Source organism: Balaenoptera musculus, chromosome 9 (assembly GCF_009873245.2).
Source record: "Balaenoptera musculus isolate JJ_BM4_2016_0621 chromosome 9, mBalMus1.pri.v3, whole genome shotgun sequence".
In the NCBI taxonomy this organism is placed as follows: domain Eukaryota; kingdom Metazoa; phylum Chordata; class Mammalia; order Artiodactyla; family Balaenopteridae; genus Balaenoptera; species Balaenoptera musculus.
The window spans coordinates 14,361,122-14,379,763 of NC_045793.1; the positions used below are offsets into that span (position 1 = coordinate 14,361,122).

The 18,642-nt window shown below is 43.3% G+C and overlaps 1 protein-coding gene across 6 annotated transcripts in view; it reads left to right on the forward strand.

The window, feature by feature from the left end:
- Nucleotides 1-18,642, forward strand: part of SLC37A3 (solute carrier family 37 member 3) — a 45,339-nt gene that overhangs the window by 2,145 nt on the left and 24,552 nt on the right. For 4 of the 6 annotated variants that reach the window (XM_036863695.1, XM_036863700.1, XM_036863697.1 and 1 more), the window contains exons 2-4: nucleotides 7,989-8,149; nucleotides 9,413-9,521; nucleotides 16,124-16,216. In XM_036863695.1, coding sequence (XP_036719590.1) covers nucleotides 8,061-8,149; nucleotides 9,413-9,521; nucleotides 16,124-16,216 — 291 coding nt within the window. In that variant the 5' untranslated portion in view covers nucleotides 7,989-8,060. Of the gene's footprint in view, nucleotides 1-4,896; nucleotides 4,916-7,988; nucleotides 8,150-9,412; nucleotides 9,522-16,123; nucleotides 16,217-18,642 lie in introns of those variants that run through there. The other 2 variants (XM_036863696.1, XM_036863699.1) reach the window with 2 other exon arrangements.

The window sequence follows — 18,642 nt, forward strand, 5'->3', positions numbered from 1 at the left end:
AGATATTACTTTCTAAAATCCATTTTTTTATCTGTAAGACGTGGTGAGAACTAAATGCAATGGCACATGGTGAGTGCCTAGCACAGGGCCTGGCACTTTGAAAGCAGTCAGTGTTGGCCGTCAGTCAAAGCATTCATTCATTCAGAAAATCTTTACTGATCATTCTAAATGCTCTGCTAGGCCCTGGGGTTATAGCTGTGGTGTTAAGACAGATGTGGAACTTACAGGTGAACAATAAACATGTGAACAATTAAAGCAGATAATTAGATTGGGAGAAATGCTGTGAAGGGAAGAAACAGATGGAGATGGGAGAGGTAGTAACAGAGGGAGACCATTTTAGATAGGACGATCCAGGCAGCCACTCTCGGGGATGACACTTGAGGCTGAGCCAAGGGAAGGTAAGAGCAAGCCATTTGCAAAGAACCAGGAGAAAAGCGTGTCAGACAACAGAACAGCACATGTCAGACAACAGAACAGCACATGTCAGACAACAGAACAGCGCATGTCAGACAACAGAACAGCGCATGTCAGACAACAGAACAGAGCATGTCAGACAACAGAACAGAGCATGTAAGACAACAGAACAGCACATGTCAGACAACAGAACAGCACATGTCAGACAACAGAACAGAACATGTCAGACAACAGAACAGCACGTGTCAGACAACAGAACAGAGCATGTCAGACAACAGAACAGAACATGTCAGACAACAGAACAGCACATGTCAGACAACAGAACAGAACATGTCAGACAACAGAACAGAGCATGTCAGACAACAGAACAGAACATGTCAGACAACAGAACAGCGCATGTCAGACAACAGAACAGCGCATGTCAGACAACAGAACAGCGCATGTCAGACAACAGAACAGAACATGTCAGACAACAGAACAGAGCATGTCAGACAACAGAACAGAACATGTCAGACAACAGAACGGAACATGTCAGACAACAGAACGGAGCATGTCAGACAACAGAACGGAGCATGTCAGACAACAGAACGGAACATGTCAGACAACAGAACGGAGCATGTCAGACAACAGAACAGCACATGTCAGACAACAGAACAGAACATGTCAGACAACAGAACAGAACATGTCAGACAACAGAACAGCGCATGTCAGACAACAGAACGGAACATGTCAGACAACAGAACGGAGCATGTCAGACAACAGAACGGAACATGTCAGACAACAGAACAGCGCATGTCAGACAACAGAACAGCGCATGTCAGACAACAGAACAGAACATGTCAGACAACAGAACAGCACATGTCAGACAACAGAACAGCACATGTCAGACAACAGAACAGCACATGTCAGACAACAGAACAGAACATGTCGGACAACAGAACAGAACATGTCGGACAACAGAACAGAACATGTCAGACAACAGAACAGCAAACAGCAACAGAAAAGCATGTCAGACAACAGAACAGCACATGTCAGACAACAGAACAGAACACGTCAGACAACAGAACAGCACATGTCAGACAACAGAACATGTCAGACAACAGAACAGAACATGTCGGACAACAGAACAGAACATGTCAGACAACAGAACAGAACATGTCAGACAACAGAACAGCAAACAGCAACAGAAAAGCATGTCAGACAACAGAACAGCACATGTCAGACAACAGAACAGCACATGTCAGACAACAGAACAGAACATGTCAGACAACAGAACAGCACATGTCAGACAACAGAACAGCACATGTCAGACAACAGAACAGCACATGTCAGACAACAGAACAGCAAACAGCAACAGAAAAGCATGTCAGACAACAGAACAGCAAACAGCAACAGAAAAGCATGTCAGACAACAGAACAGCAAACGCGAAGTCCCAAAGCAAGGAAGGGCTTGGTGTGTTCAGGGGCAAGAAAGGGATTGGGTGCTAGGGAGACGGTAGCCGTGTGCAGGAGTGATGCTGGTGGGGGGCGGAGCTAGGCGGGCACAGGGGAGAAGGAAACGGCTAGCTCCACCCTGTGTACACCGGCAAAGGATTGGGAACCACCCAGATGTCCCGCAGGAGACTGGACTGCGGCAGCTCTGCAGGTGCAGATGGGGTGGACCTCCAACCTCTGATAAGTGAAGGAAAAAACTGGTGCAGGATAGTGTGTGTTGTATGCTCCCATTTGTGTATGTGTGAGTGTGGGGCTGCGCCTGGAATGCACGCACAGGTGCAGATTCTGCAAGAGTGAAGAAGCAATGGTAGGAGCCCCGGGTGACGTGAGAACAGGGAGGGAGGTGTCACCGTGTACATACCCTTTGAACTTTCTACCGTATGTGTATAGCATCTACCGCATACAGGTTTTGGAGGCCGTGGCAAAACTCTTGTTTTGTGGTTTTATATGAGTCTTGGGAAACCGTGAAGAAGGCATTTTAAGCAGAAGAATGACAGCTGATGTATGTTTTAAGATATGTTTCTGGCTGATGTGTGAAGAGTGATGGGTGGCAGGGGGCTGGTGTGTGTGCTAGATGTACAATAGTGAAACCCTGCAGGAGGCTGTTGCACTAGGCTTGGTAGAAGACGTGCGTGGTTGACCTTGGTAGTGGCTGTGGGGATGGAGAGAAGAGGATGGATTTGGGCTGAATTTTGGGGTGAAGAGGACTGGATTTAGTAGTGGGTTGGATGCGGAAGCTGAGAGGAAAGGAGAAATGAGGGCTAAGTGTTAGTTGCCTTGGTGGTACCATTTTCTGAGGGCAGTGCTGGGGACGGATGGGTGTGGAGGGAGGAAGTGAAGAATTGTGAAATTGTGTTTCAGCTCCAAGGAGGGCCCTCAAGTGGTTGGTTGGCTGTGCCGCTGGGAGCCCTGGAGGGTCCAAGTTAGAGCTGGCGCTCTAGGAATCATTGGCAGAAAGCCGTGGTACCAGATGAAGGGGACAGAGAGCTTGGAAGTTGAGAGAGAGAAGTGTAAGTGGTTATCTTAGATGTTGAGAAAGCAGGTCATTAGGGAAGTGTGGACTTGCTGGGCAGAGCTGCATGCCCTTTGAGGTTTGTGGTTTTGAATCTGAAAAGTGAAACCAGCCTGCTCCTTTGATTTTTCTGTGGCAAAACTCAACCACTTGGGCCCAGGGGAGGAGGCCAGAGGCAAGCAAGGAAAAAAGGCCCGTAAGGGAGATAGTCCAGATTCTAAGTTGGGAAAGAAGGGAATGAGGACAGGAGGAGGGTCATGGCTGAAGGGAAAAAATGGGGAGGTGACGTAATTGGGAGCTTGCTGAGGTAAAATGACTTTGCAGTGGGGAGTATGAAGTAAGCAGTTTTCTGGAAGGAAACAAAGCAAGATGTTTGAAATGCAGTTTGGGAGGTGATGCACTTACTGCTTAGTAGATGACACGGGCCGGGTTTTGACCACGCAGTGGGTTTTTCTCGTGGGATAGAGGAAAAGATTGGTGGGAAGAGGACAAGGGTCTGCTAGGTTACCCATCTGGGTGTTGACATGAGACAGAGCAGAGGGGGGACAGCAGGTGACCAGGAGACGACGGCTGTGAGGGGCAGGGGGCAGTGAGGCCCAGGAGCTTCGGAGAAGCTGGGGTCTCGGAAGGAGGAGGAGTGGTTGTGAGAAGGAGGATGGCTTCTCCCTGAGAGACCCCAGAGGAAGCAGTGTTATCTGGGGGCAGGCAGGAGCCCGCCAGGGTAGGAAAGGTGAGAACTCACAGAACAGGGTCATGGTATGGAGAAGTAGATTAACTGCTTCTCTCCATGTCCAGAGAGCCTTTCCTTCCCGTGGGGGTGGGGTGGGGGTGGGTCCGATGAGGTGGAAGTGGCCGGTGATCTCCTTTTCTGCCAGTCTCTCCCCTTTCCACTCTGCAGTCTGTTTCCCCCGAAGTGTTCCTAATACGAGACAACTTTATTTATTTATTTTTTAAAAATTAATTAATTAATTATTTTATTTATTTTGGGCTGCGTTGGGTCTTCGTTGCTGTGCATGGGCTTTCTCTAGTTGCGGCGAGCGGGAGCTACTCTTCGTTGCGGTGCGTGGGCTTCTCATTGCGGTGGCTTCTCTTGTTGCGGAGCACGGGCTCTAGGTGCCCGGGCTTCAGTAGTTGTGGCACGTGGGCTCAGTAGTTGTGGCTTGCGGGCTCCAGAGTGCAGGCTCTGTAGTTGTGGCACATGGGCTCAGTAGTTGTGGCACACGGGCTTAGTTGCTTCACAGCATGTGGGATCTTCCTGGACCAGGGACTGAACCCACGTCCCCTGCATTGTCAGGCGGATTCTTAACCACTGCGCCACCAGGGAAGTCCCTACAAGACAACTTTAAATCTTACTATGTTTGAGTTGGAATGGACTCTAAATATGTATGGAAAGTGAAATTTGGGGAATGTTTTATATTCCAAGGCAGTGTTTATAAGGGGGAGATTGCCCTCTGCCTGGACGTGTCACATGTGAAGCCATCTTTTTATTCAGCCTTGATCACACAATATGGAGCGTTCCATCCTGGAAAGTATGTTGTGTGGGTGATCCTATAGGATCTCAGAAAGCTTCTTACAAATCAGATGAGTTAATGATCATGAACTAGCCTTGAAAAGTAGAATAGGGCTCAATGGTTCTGCATCCTTTTTGATGGCAGGGATCTTACTTTTTATGTTTTTTTTTTTTAAAGGTCATTCTTGTTCTCACATAACAGTTGTATATTTAGTATCCATGGACTAAGAAAATACTAAATGACAAGCTTCTATTCAGAAACACTTAAAATGAATTTTGGCTTTATTAATTATAACAGCATTTACATATGCTTGAAAAATGTTAGACATTTGTTCAGTCTATATTCAGAGCTGGAAAGAAAATGGTCTAAAAGTAGGAGGTGCTTAATAGAGTCGGACTTGGCAAAAACTCCGTGCTTCTGCAGGGCTCCAGAGCTCACAGATGATCAGAAATCACTTCTGTGATGTAGGACATATAAACGCAAGGTATTGTTATTAATGATTATGATTATATAAGACCAGATGTTATAACAGTATTCATTTTAAATGGCATTCTGCCAACATCAGATGAATGTTTAAACTCTTTTCCCATTGAACTTATTAAGCATTTTCTTCCCTGTCACTGTAGCTAAGGAAAAGGTGGTTTATTTAGAAACTAAATCCAGATGGTCTCAAACGGCTTGGTAGTCATTTAACAGCATTAATGTAACTGTACAGGCCTGAAATCCACAACCATTATTGCCGAAGCAAGTAATTCCAATCTGTTGGAGCATACATTTTTGGGATTAATCTCTTACCTAATTAATTATAGAATTTCATAACCCACAACCTTTTCTGAAGTATTCAGTACAGTGTTTTGAGTTGTGAGTGTGTTCAGGTCAAAGAGCTATGATATATAAAGAATGGTTAAAACTTTGAGTTGTTTCACTTGGGTGTCATGTTTAATTTGGGGGTAGAGGTAAATTTAGCAGTAACACTAGTAGCTCTCAGGTTTGTAACCTCCTGGAATTACAGACAAAGTTTATTTACATTTTGTGAGTGGAAATTTGTTGTCTTACTTGGCTCATAATTTTGTTTTAACATTTTTCAAGGAGAATGAGTATATGAAATTAACTGTATTCTCCTGATGTGGGATTAACCCTGGGCAGATCAGTGGCTAAAATAATTATCTTAATACCTTACATGCATTGTTTATTTTGGTCTCAGAAGAGATAGGCCATTTTACACATGACACTCTGTGCTTCAGAGAGGTTGATGTGTCCAAGGGCTCACAGCCAGTAAGTGAATCAGCTATAATGTTTATATAACTTTAACCATCTCAACTTTGTATCTTTTATCCAAAAGTTTCAAGAATGGCCTTTCAGCTGGGTCTCTCAGCATTTAAGGTTTTGGGTTCATCTACCAAGCAGTAGTATAAATTGTAATAGAGAACGGGAGTATAAATAGCAGTTACAGGGAACACAACCTTGGGCAAAGTCCTGTGATTCACTAATTTTAGTGCTGGAAGCTTTTGAGTTTGTCTCCTACCTTGACTATTATTGTAGTATGTTTATCATACAAGGTATTTTGTTAATTTAATTTTTTTTAAAGCTTTTTTGTTTTTGTTTTTGTTTTTAATTTATTTTTGGCTGCGTCGGGTCTTCGTTGCTGCACGCAGGCTTTCTCTAGTAGCGGTGAGCGGGAGCTACTCTTCATTGTGGTGCGTGGGCTTCTCATTGCGGTGGCTTCTCTTGTTGCAGAGCACGGGCTCTAGGTGTCCAGGCTTCAGTAGTGGTGGCACATGGGCTCAGTAGTTGTGGCACGCGGGCTCTAGAGCACGGGCTCAGTAGTTGTGGCGCACGGGCTTAGTTGCTCCGCAGCATGTGGGATCTTCCCGGACCAGGGCTCGAACCCGTGTCCCTTGCATTAGCAGGCGGATTCTTAACCACTGCGCCACCAGCGAAGCCCCTGTTAATTTAATTTAATTTAATTTTTTCCTAATATACAGGTAAACTATAGGACTTTTACAATGCTGTGGATGTTTTCCCTCCTGATTATAAAAGTAATATACATGTTTATTGTAGAATTTTTAGGAAAATATATAGAAAACTAAAATTACCCATAATTCCACTGCCCAGAGAGAACTTTATATTCCCTGTTTACTTGTAAATATTATGTAAATCTAGAGTTCAGTTGATTGTAAGTCATATCCTACACATTTCACTTGCTGTTTTCTCATGTTATTATAAAGTCTTAATCATGTCAAATGATAAAATATTCAGCCATTTGGATATACCATAATTTGTTTAATTATTCCCTTCTTATTGCATGTTTAGGTTGTTTCTGCAGACTCATAGCTGGAGACGTTAAGTGTAGATGCCTACTTTATGCTTAATTAGTCTTGGTGTCAGAGCATGGATGTGGCTTTCCGAGAGGACAGAGGAGAGGTGAGAGGAAGTAGTGGAAAGAGATGGCAGAGGTGTGGCCCTGTCTCTTTCCCCTGTTCCTTTATGACTGGCACAAAGTTCATTTCTTCATATAAGAGAGCTCTTCCGACTTTTTGTGAAAACTACCTTTGTGTATAGAGCTGAATGCATCTTGTATTTCTTTAGGAATAAATCCCTGGAAATTGAATTTTTGTGTCAGAGGCTCTCAATGAACATGGCCAGATCGTCTTCCTATAAAATTGTGTTAATTTTCGCTTCCATCAGCAGTGTATGAGAGTTCAGGATCATTAGACCTTGAGCTGCATTGAGCACAGTCTTTTTTAACTATGCAAACATTTTTTGTTACCATAATTAGCATTTCTTATGTTCTAATGAGATTGGAACTCTTATTTGATAAGTTTAATAGCCATTTCATTTCATTTCTTCTGAGTTGTCTGTTCATTTCCGTTGCTCATTTTCCAGTCAGAATTAGTGATTTTCTTATCAGTTTGTATGAGAGTTTATTCTGTTAGGAGGTAATCAAGGATTTCTTTTTTTTTTTCTAATAAATAAATAAATTTATTTATTTATTTATTGGCTGTGTTGGGTCTTTGATGCTGCGCGCAGACTTTCTCTAGTTGTGGCGAGCAGGGGCTACTCTTCGAGTGGGGGCTACTTTTTCTTGTGGTGCACGGGCTTCTCATTGCGGTGGCTTCTCTTGTTGCGGAGCACCGGCTCTAGGTGCGCGGGCTTCAGTAGTTGCGGCACACGGGCTCAGTAGTTGTGGCTCGCAGGCTCAGTAGTTGGGGCTCGCAGGCTCTGGAGCGCTGGCTCAGTAGTTGTGGCGCACGGGCTTAGTTGCTCTGCAGCATGTGAGATCTTCCTGGACCAGGGCTCGAACCCGTATCCCCTGCATAGGCAGGCGGATTCTTAACCACTGCGCCACCAGGGAAGCCCCAAGGATTTCTTTTTAAAGGACTAGTTAATAGCTATAAAACATAATTATCAACCTAGTTTTCTGGTGTCAACTAATCCATGTAATTTTTTTTTTTCTAGGCCTTATTATACAGTGACTGGTTGTAAGTCTAAATAATTCTGTTTTTGGATAATAGGCCTATTATGAGTCATGTTAATAATGTGTTTTGTTTTTCCAGAAAGAAGAAATGATGTAAACCATTCACTATCCAGACTTTAAGGTCAAGGTGAGAAGGAAGGTCAGGAGGAACATGGCCTGGCCAAGTATTTTTCAAAGAGGAACTTTGCTCTCCCAGTTCAGCCATCATCATGTGGTAGTATTCCTGCTCACCTTCTTCAGGTAAGTGGACCACTGAAACTCTTCCCTTGTTGTTCTTGTCCTTGTTTTCCTTTTGAAGGAGCTGTTTATTGCATGGCCAGTGCTTAATGCAGTGATTGGCCTGGGCGAGTCATGAGCTAGACCAGCTGGTCCTTCTGTGGCACTTTATGATGTGGCTGTAATACAGTGCTTCTCGAGGGCTATCTTGCCCATATTTGGCGATGTCTGGAGACATTTTTAGTTGTCATGCTGGGGGAAGGGGTGCTACTTGGATCTAGTGGGTTGAGACCAGGGATGCTGCTAAACATCCTGCAGTGCACGGGACAGCCCCCTACAATAGAGAATCTGGGGGGCCCAAAATGTCAGTACTGCTGTGATGGAAAAACCTTGCTCTAACATAAAGTCCTTTAATTGTTAAAACCAGGAGCTTGCGAACAGAGGATGTGCGTATTCAGGGAATGCTCTGTGCCTCCTTGAGCAGTAAAGATGGTAGGAGACCTCTTCGAGGAACTTCGGTCACTCGTGTGAGAGCCTGACCAGTCAGTGTGACTGAAGAATCGTCCATGTCTGGCTCAGTGGCCCTCAGTGGCTCTCCTTAGTGGTCTGTAGATGACTTCAGCCAGGCTTTTTGGTGTTAAGGGCACGTTTTTCATAACCCTGTGACTCAACTATTTCGATTATTTCTTCTGAATAGATTTTATTTATTATTAATCTTTATTGAAGGCACTGCAAATGATGATGATGGTTGTGGTTTTTTTTTTAAGGCAGAAACTAGGAAAATGGTTTTCTAATTATGTAAGAGTTGATAGGTACTTTTGGATGCTTGCTTTAGGGGAAATCCATTTGTGAGGGGTTGAGGGAGGCATCAGTATGAGGGAAAGACAGGCCCCGAGGAAAAAGCCACTGAACGGCTAGTGCAGTGAGTGGCCAGTGGTTGGTAAAGACTTAAAATCCTTTACAGACTGCAACCGTGATTTAAAGGGGTTGCAATCCATCACATCTCCATCTTCTAGGTCCAGGGACATGTTATGAATGAACATGGGGGCTCATACTGAAGAAGACAAGTTAATTGTTTCTTTGCTTAGCAGAGACTGTTTCAGTGGATAGTTCTTATAAAGCAGTTCCTTCCCTCCCTCCTTCCCTCTCTCTCTCTTTCTTTCTTTCTGAATTTCTCTTTTTTAAAAGAGAAGAATTCCAAATTGTATAAAACAAATGGGAATATATCTGTGATTTTATTGAATCCGTTTTTCTTTCATTCAGCTGTCTTTCTTCTCTCTTTTGTAGTTACTCGTTGCTCCACGCGTCAAGAAAAACATTTAGCAATGTCAAAGTCAGTATCTCTAAGCAGTGGACCCCAAGTGCTTTTAACACGTCAATTGAACTGCCTGTAGAGGTAAGCAGAACGAAGTGCTGGGGTGGATTTAAGAAGGGAACCACACTCACCCATGAATTCTTCTAAGTTCTGTTTTGTTTCATTCATCCTTAGGATGACTTACTCTTCCCTATGGCATAAAATCCAACCTATTCTGCCTGATTTCTTAGCTTGCCCTGATTCAGGTCTGTTTTACCATTTCAACCAACCTATTTCTCACTGTTTTGAAATCACACAATTCTGGCTAGGCTGTTTTTTTCATTGAGTTTCACAAGTACCATGCTTATTTCTGCCTTTGAGATTTTGCCTGTATTCTTTTGTAAGATCTTTCACCTTCCTTACACCCATCTAAATTTTGCTTTTTCCTTTGTGTCAAGATAAAATGCCACTTTTTCTATCAAGTTTTTTTCCCAGCTTCTGCTGATTTTTTTCCCCTCCTGAACTGTGTGCACTGCATATTACATAGTTTAATGTCGAGGTACTTATGTACTTTATAATCATTTCACTTGTTTTTATCTTAAGTGACTTGAAGTCAGGGAGTCTGTATCCAGTTCTTATATTCATTTTTGTTTGTTTGTTTTGTTTTTGTTTTTTGGCTGTGCCGTGTGGCTTGCGGGATCTTAGTTCCCTGACCAGGGATCGAACCCAGGCCCCGGCAGTGAAAGTGCTGAGTCCTAACCACTGGACTTCCAGGGAATTCCCTCTTATATTCATTTTGGACCAAGTAAATTCTTTGATGGCTATTTGGAATGGAGATGCTATTCTATTTTTTTCAATAAATTTATTTATTTTTGGCTGTGTTGGGTCTTCGTTGCTGCGTGCAGGCTTTCTCTAGTTGCGGGAAGCGGGGGCTACTCTTCGTTGCGGTGCACGGGCTTCTCATTGCAGTGGCTTCTCTTGTTGCGGAGCACGGGCTCTAGGCTCGGCGGCTTCAGTAGTTGTGGCTCATGGGCTCTAGAGTGCAGGCTCAGTAGTTGTGGTGCACGGGCTTAGTTGCTCCGCAGCATGTGGGATCTTCCTGGACCAGGACTCGAATGTGTGTTCCCTGCATTGGCAGGCGGATTCTTAAGCACTGCGCCATTAGGGAAGTCCTGGAGATGCTATTCTTTATGATGCCGTATCTCAATACAAAAATCCATACCTGTCAATCTTTACTATGTTGTTTGAGTTCAACTTATGTGGAGTTATAGGTATATATTAATATGCTTCGCACTTTTAAAAAATTTTATTTATTTATTTTTGGCTGCGTTGGGTCTTTGTTGCTGTGCGCGGGCTTTCTCTAGGTGCAGTGAGCGGGGGCTACTCTTCGTTGTGGTGTGCAGGCTTCTCATTGCAGTGGCTTCTCTTGTTGTGGAGCACGGGCTCTAGGCGCATGGGCTTCAGTAGTTGTGGCCCGTGGGCTCAGTAGTTGTGGCTCACGGGCTCTAGAGCGCAGTCTCAGTAGTTGTGGCGCAGGGGCTTAGTTGCTCCGCGGCATGTGGGATCTTCCCGGACCAGGGCTCAAACTCGTGTCCCCTGCATTGGTAGGGGGATTCTTAACTACTGCACCACCAGTGAAGCCCCGCATTTTTATTCATTAAAAATTATTTCCCCTATTTGGACCAATTCAAAATTGACAGAGATTCGAAGGTTATATGAATATACCCTGAAGTGTAAATAAGTTATTCAGTCAATTGCTTATTCAGTCTGTCTTGCACTGAGGGTACAATCAATCAATCAGTCAATCAATAAAAGCCTAGAGGATTAAAAAAGGAAAAGAGCCTGTCCTCATGGAGCTGACATTGTAGTGGAAATGCTCTTGAACAATTTTTCTGGAATTGAAGTTATCAGGGATTTTTAAAAGGCAGGCTATTAAGACTAGACAGCTACATTTCTCGACGGAACCTTGACCAGTGTTATGTGCACGGTAAGTACGTCTGAATGATCATTAACTGACTTGTCACAAACCCTCAAGGTGAAGTGGCCTTAGAGAGGTCATATGCCCTAACCTCTCAGACGGTATAGAATCTTTCTTTGTCATTATTGACAGATGACCACCTAGCTTCTGCTTTAATACTTCAGGGAGAAGAAACTCCCTGTTTTCTAGGTGGACGATTACATTTTTATTTAACTTTGATTATTAGGAAGTTCTTTCTTATACTGAGGTAAGAGTGTTCTGCTGTTTAATTTTGATCTTAGGTTTTATCCTGAGCCGTGCATACTAAGTTGATTCGTGCTGCAGGACAGCCTGTTAAATATTTGAGGAAAATCCATCTCCCTAAATTTCTCATGTTGAGGCAAAACATCCCTGCTCCTTCGGCTGTAGTTTAGTGACACAGAGCACTAAATATGCTCTTTCAGGTACAGGCTGACCGATATATAGAATAATAGGATTTGATTTAGGCACTAAATTTCTGGTTATACAGCCTTTGTTTTTCAGGTGACTGGGTTGGAGATCCCCAGCGCCACCCCCAGGTTTGATGATTCACTAGGGAGACTCATAGGACTCAGCATATGACTCAAAACTATGGTTTATTACAGTGAAGCACACCGAGCAAAGTCAGCAAAGGGAAAAGCACATAGGGTAAGGTCTAGAGGAAAGCAGGCAAAACCTTCCAAGAGTCCCTTTCCAGTGCAATAATATGGATGTGCTTAATTTTTCCAGCAGCAAGTCATGACAACTCTGGTGAGATGTTGTCTACTAGGGAAGCCCATTAGAGACTTGGTGGCAGGGTTTTTACTGGGGCTGGTCATGTAGGCACCCTCTGCCTGGCACGTACGAAAATTCCACATTCCCATAAGGAAAGCAGGTGTTCAGCACAAACCATATTGTTTGGACAGACAGTTTAGGTACAGGGAGCCACTCTTAGCAGGGACTGATGGGAACCCTCCCAAGACCCAAGTTTCCAGGGGCCAGCCTTGCAAGTAGGCCTTTTTTTTTTTTTGCAAGTAGGCCTTTTTAAGGACACGTATCAGGTCTGCTATGGTAACTCTTTCCTGCCAGTGACCGTGTCTCATTATTAGCTTGTGTTGAACTTGCATTAACTTTCCTGCTAAGATATTTACTTACTTACTTATTCTAATTGATGCTTATTTTTTTTTTTTTTAAACATTGCTTTTTTAATTTAATTTTATTTATTTATTTATTTAGTTAGTTAGTTATGGCTGTGTTGGATCTTCGTTTCTGTGCGAGGGCTTCCTCTAGTTGTGGCAAGCGGGGGCCACTCTTCATCGCGGTGCGCGGGCCTCTCACTATCGCGGCCTCTCTTGTTGTTGTGGAGCACAGGCTCCAGACGCGCAGGCTCAGTAATTGTGGCTCACGGGCCTAGTTGCTCCGCGGTATGTGGGATCTTCCCAGACCAGGGCTCGAACCCGTGTCCCCTGCATTGGCCGGCAGATTCTCAACCACTGCGCCACCAGGGAAGCCCCTAATTGATGCTTATTAAAGTAGCTTTCACCATTCTGAGTTTTCAGAACTATGTATTCAGTAGCTTGGATGGATTGGTTATGTAGAAGTCGGGTTCTGACTTATCTTGGAGGTCTTTGTATTTCCATACCTGCCCTCACAGAGAGCAGTGCCAACCTTCCACTCCCTTCTGTAGACTTTAAAATCCAGGTTTTTTCTTTCCTGAAGCCTGCTGCTGGGAGCAGAGTGGCTAGGGCAGTATGTACCTTTCACTCCTGTGCTTCTGGGTCTGTAACTGTCTTAACTCTAGCTTTCTTTGGAGACTTACTTTCTTGTCCAAAGTGGAAAGGTTCTTAGACCCAGAAGTGTACGTAAAATGAGTCAACTCTAAAAAACATTTTGTTTATATATGTTTTTAAACATTTCTTAAGTGCCCCAAACAGCATCCTCAAAAAGTGCTTATTATAGCTTTTATGTTTATGCATAGCTATCTTAGGTGCTTTACAAAAAAATTAAGCAGACACAGTCTGTATACCTTGAGATTTTATAATGGATCCCACTGACATGGGCAAACATTGGACATAGTAAGAGATCATGATATTGAATCTCTGTTTATAGATAATGAAGAGGAAATGGTTGAATCTAAGATTTGAGGACAACTTGATTGAAAATTGTGAACAAAAATTTGTTCCATTAAGTTAAAAAGTCATAACTCTCCAGACAGCACAGTCCTTCCAGGGTGTAGGGAATAGTGTAAGAGAGTCTAAACTTCTCTCCAGGAGAGGAAAGCAGGATTCAAGGTGCCCTCAACATTCCAGCTCAACCTCGGCCACAGCTGCTCTGACTCAGATTCTCACAGCAACCGATACCTGACCCCTGAACACAAGTCAGCTTCGGCTTATCCTCCGAGCGAGGCTTCAGGAAGTGCTTTCGTGTCAGTTTCCCCACCCCCGCGCATAGCTGTAGTTCTGTGATAAATATTCTCACTTAGGAAACCCACACTGCGACCTTTTGTGTTTCCAGGAAGTGCCCCAACGTGTAGCGGTCATTAATGCAGGCCCTCCCCTGACAACACAAGAAAGGCCTCCACACTTAAAGGCCGGTCCTTTCACATGGCAGTTGTGCATATGTGCAGGCCAGCGGGTGAGATTTGAGCACCTTAAAGTCACTTTGTTGATGACCTTCAGGTTCATTTCATTCTCTTTTGAGGAAATATCTGCCACATACCCAAATCTGAATAACTAGCGTTTGTCTCTCAGTCACTCTTACAAGTAAAGATGACATTTCAGCTTGCGACTCACATAGTTTTCCTCAAGACGGTCATCTCCTCTCCTGTTCGTATAGCTGTATTATCGATGTTAACTTTCTTCACTAGCCTTTTGTCTTTTATCCTATTTTCTGAATCTTTTTGTTAGTCCTGCTTTTTTTGTTTTTTTTTTTTTAGTTTTGGGGTTTGTTTACACTTGTTAAGTAGGCAGTCAGAAGTGTATTTCAGCTGAATTTTAAACAGAAAAAAGCTGTTTGAAACCTGTCAGTTTTTGTGGCAGCCACACCTGCAGGGAGATTTTGGTGGCTTCTTGTAAGAGTAAAGAAAAAAACCCTGAAACTCGGAGCAACTGCTTGAATATGAGGTCCTCACGCTGGTGTGTGCCCCACAGGGCTTAATTCTGGGTCCTGTTGAGCCTGGATGGCATCAGGGATCAAAGATTGTGGTTAGAGAGGAAGGTGGCAAAATAACTCTAATTGGAGATATTTCGGGCCCCAAGTTGGCACACTGAAATACTGATGGGTCTCAGCCGTGTGAGCTGCTTTCTTATCGCTCATGAAAGCAGTGTGTGAGGGAAAGTAACAAGACTGTTGGCGTTAAGCCTCATGGAAGTGAGTCACAATGCTTTAGGATCACACTTTATATATTCTCTTACAATTTGGGGATTTTACTTTCTGTTAAAAGGTAGAGTGTGTTTTAAGTTGCCGATTGTGATTTTTCTCTTTAATATTCCAAAGTCAAATTTTCTATAATAACCCATCTCAGAAATCATTTAGTATAACAACTTTTTGGTCTGGAGACCCCAAAGAGCTATGGGTTTGTATTTATAGAGACTTACTGTTTTAGAAATTGAAACCAAGACATTGAAGAAAAATACATTGGTTTTAAATTATTTTTAAATGAACTAAATAACCCATAACACGTTAACATAAATAACATTTAGTGAAAAATGACTTTCAAAATGGAAAAAAATCACTTAATAAGGAGAGTGGCATTGATTTACATTTTTGCAAATCTCTTCATGTCTGGCTCAATAGAAGACAGTGGGTTTTCATGTCTGCTTCTGAATTCAGTCTCTTGCAGCTTGATCCTTTAAAGTATATGAAGAGAATTTGGCTTTCACAGATACATAGTAGGAAGGGGAGAAGTATTTTAATAGCCTTTTTTGTTAATTGTGGATATTTTCTTTGATACTACATGAGAATTTGACAAGAGGCAATTTCTTAAAGGTTAGTTACAATGTGGAATCTGAAACTGTATTCATTAACTTTTTTATACACTTGCATTAAGATCCATTTGTCTGTCTTGTACTTTGAATGGATCTTGAAGTGACAGGCTCATTTCATTCTTCTCTGAGGAAATATCTGCCAAATACCCAAATCTGAATAACTAGGGTTTGTTTGTCAGTCACTCTTTCAAGTAAAAATGACATTCCAGCTTGCAGCTCAGACAGTTTTCTCAAGATAGCCATCATACTTTGGTGTGCATAAGTGCTGTATGCATATTTTCTGCTTCATCACACGAAATATTAAAAAAAATGTACTCGGGCCAGATTTAATAAAATCAATAATTTTTACTGCTTGACAAATATTTGTTGACCGTCTAGCATGTGCCAAGGACATTCTTAAGTGAAATTGCCTTTGTTTTTTTTTAAACTGCGTGGCATTAAAGAATACAGTGATTAATAGTACAGTTGTGTAACCGCCTTGATCTGTGCTAAGGCACAGGAGTTTTACCCACCACTGCTTTTGCACCATCAATGGAAAAGTCAAAGGGAAAAAGCAAATAACATTTTAGTGTTATGCAAATGACCTTGGCCTTGTGGACCTTTTTTGCATATGCGTTTCCCTTATGTACAGAGGGCTGATGTGCTCTTTTCAGCATCACCACCCGGTGATGCGGGGGCGGGTGGTAGTTGTGTGTGAAGGTGCTTTGGACCAGCGGGACTGACTGGTTCTTGTGTGACTGCAGATCTGGAGCAGCAACCATCTGTTTCCCAATGCAGAGGAAGCCACTCTTTTCCTCGGAACACTTGACACCATCTTCCTCTTCTCCTATGCTGTGGTAAGTTTCAGAACTCTAGGCTTTTACGTTGAGGAAAAATGTAAAATTACTCCAAACCTTATGAAGTTGGCAAGGGATTTTGAATTTGCTGACTGAGGAGAGTTTATGTTTTGTGTCCTTCCCATCCCTCTATTCCTCCATTCGACACATATTTTTTGAGCACCTAGCATGTGCTGAGCACGTGCCAGGTACTTTTCTAGTCGATGGGGAATTCATCAGTGAGCATCACAGGAGAAATCCCTTCCTTCATAAAGCTTATTATTCTTTTTTAAGCTTCTCTTCTTGAGTGGGAGCTAAGGGAGACAAACGGTAACAAAATGCTATAAATAAGTAAACGACTGAGTGTATTCGAAGGTGGTAAGTGCTGTGGCAAAGAGCCAGGCCGGGGCGGGGGTGGGGGGGTGGGGTGGGGGTTTGTCGTGTATGTAGGACGGCCGGGGAGGACCTCGTGAAGAGCAGAGGCCTGAGTGTAGGTGGAGATTTCAGAGCCCTTCACATATAGATGATTTTTTATTTTTATTTTTATTTTTTTTAAAATTATTTATTTATTTATTTATTTGGTTGTGCTGGGTCTTAGTTGTGGCTTGCTGGCTCCTTATTTGCAGCACGTGGGCTTCTTAATTGTGGCAGGAGAGCTCCTAAGTTGCGGCTCGTGGGCTCCTTAGCTGTGGCATGCAAACTCTTAGTTGCAGCAGGCATGTGGGATCTAGTTCCCTGACCAGGGATTGAACCCGGGCCCCCTGCATTGGGAGTGTGGAGTCTTAACCACTGGACCACCAGGGAAGTCCCGTAGATGATTTTTTAAATTATGAGACTGGATGAAAATCGTCAGGAGAGTTGATAAGGACGGGGAGGAGGTAGGAAGACTGAGCCGGGGCTGGGGGGGGCTTCCAGTATTTCGAGGTGGGGAAGATGAGGGATGGGCCCGGGAGGCTGAGAGGGAGCAGGAGAACCACGAGAGGGTGGCATTGTCCTGGGAGCGGAACCGGGATGGCCGGGGCCAGCTCTGGCTGAGGAAGCGTCCTGGGATCGGGCAGCCAGAGTCTCTGTCTGGCCTTAGGGAATGTCTGTGGTGGCTGCCGAATTAGAGCAGTGGTGGCGATAGCTGGAGCTGTGCCCCCGGGGGAGCAGTCTGACCTTTTCTCCCCAGCGTCTTACTGTTTATCTTTAAAATGTGTCCAGTTATAAAAAAGCCTTTTAGGTATAAATGTGCAGGTGATGTGAAATACTGGGTGAAAGTCCCAAAGTAATCTCCAAATGTTTATTTGGGCGGTTCCTAGAATATCTTTTCTTTGAAGAGGAAACTTACAGACACAGTTGGAGCAGATCTTGGATCATTTAGCCTAGCTTCTCAGCCCAGCCTTTTTTTTTTTTTTTAATTGGGGTACAGTTGTTTTACAATGTTGTGTTAGTTTCTACTGTACAGTGAAGTGGAGTTCCCTGTGCTATACAGCAGGTTCTTATTAGTTATCTATTTTATACGTATTAGTGTATACATGTCAATCCCAATCTCCCAGTTCATCCCACCCCGCTCCCCCCGCTTTCCCCCCTTGGTGTCCATACATTTGTTCTCTACACCTGTGTCTCTGTTTCTGCCTTGCAGACCAGCTCATCCATACCATTTTTCTAGATTCCACATATATGCATTAATATACAATGTTTATTTTTCTCTTTCTGACTTACTTCACTCTGTATGACAGTCTCTAGGTCCATCCATGTCTCTACAAACAACCCAATTTCGTTCCTTTTTACAGCTGAGTAATATTCCATTGTATATATGTACCACATCTTCTTTATCCATTTGTCTGTCAGTGGACATTTAGGTTGCTTCCATGACCTGGCTATTGTAAATAGAGCTGTAACGAACATTGGAGTGCATGTGTCTTTTTGAATTATGGTTTTCTCAGGGTATATGCCCAGTAGTGGGATTGCTGGGTCGTATGGTAGTTCTATTTTTAGTTTCTTAAGGAACCTCCATACTGTTCTCCATAGTGGCTGTGGGAATTTGCATTCCCACCAACAGTGCAAGAGTGTTCCCTTTTCTCCACACCCTCCCCAGCATTTATTGCTTGTAGATTTTCTGATGATCAGGCCAGCCTTTTCTGTACAAAATCCCAATATAGGATCGCTTGGCTTTGGCAGGAGCACTCCCAGTGATGCTTCTCCTTCAGCCTTAGAAGAGGCTGTGTCGTCTCACGGAACCACTAGCTCACCACCACCAACTAGCTATGATAAGCTTCGTATCAAAATGGAATTTAACTTTTTTTTGATATTTAGTTTCCTTACCTACAGAGTTATGAAGATATAGAGTTATGATGATAATACTTGTCTATAGGATTAAATAGGTTTAGGAGATAAAAGATAAATGCCATGAAAAACCAGTGATCATAGCTCTTTATATTGAGCTGCATTTCCTTCTGTAACTG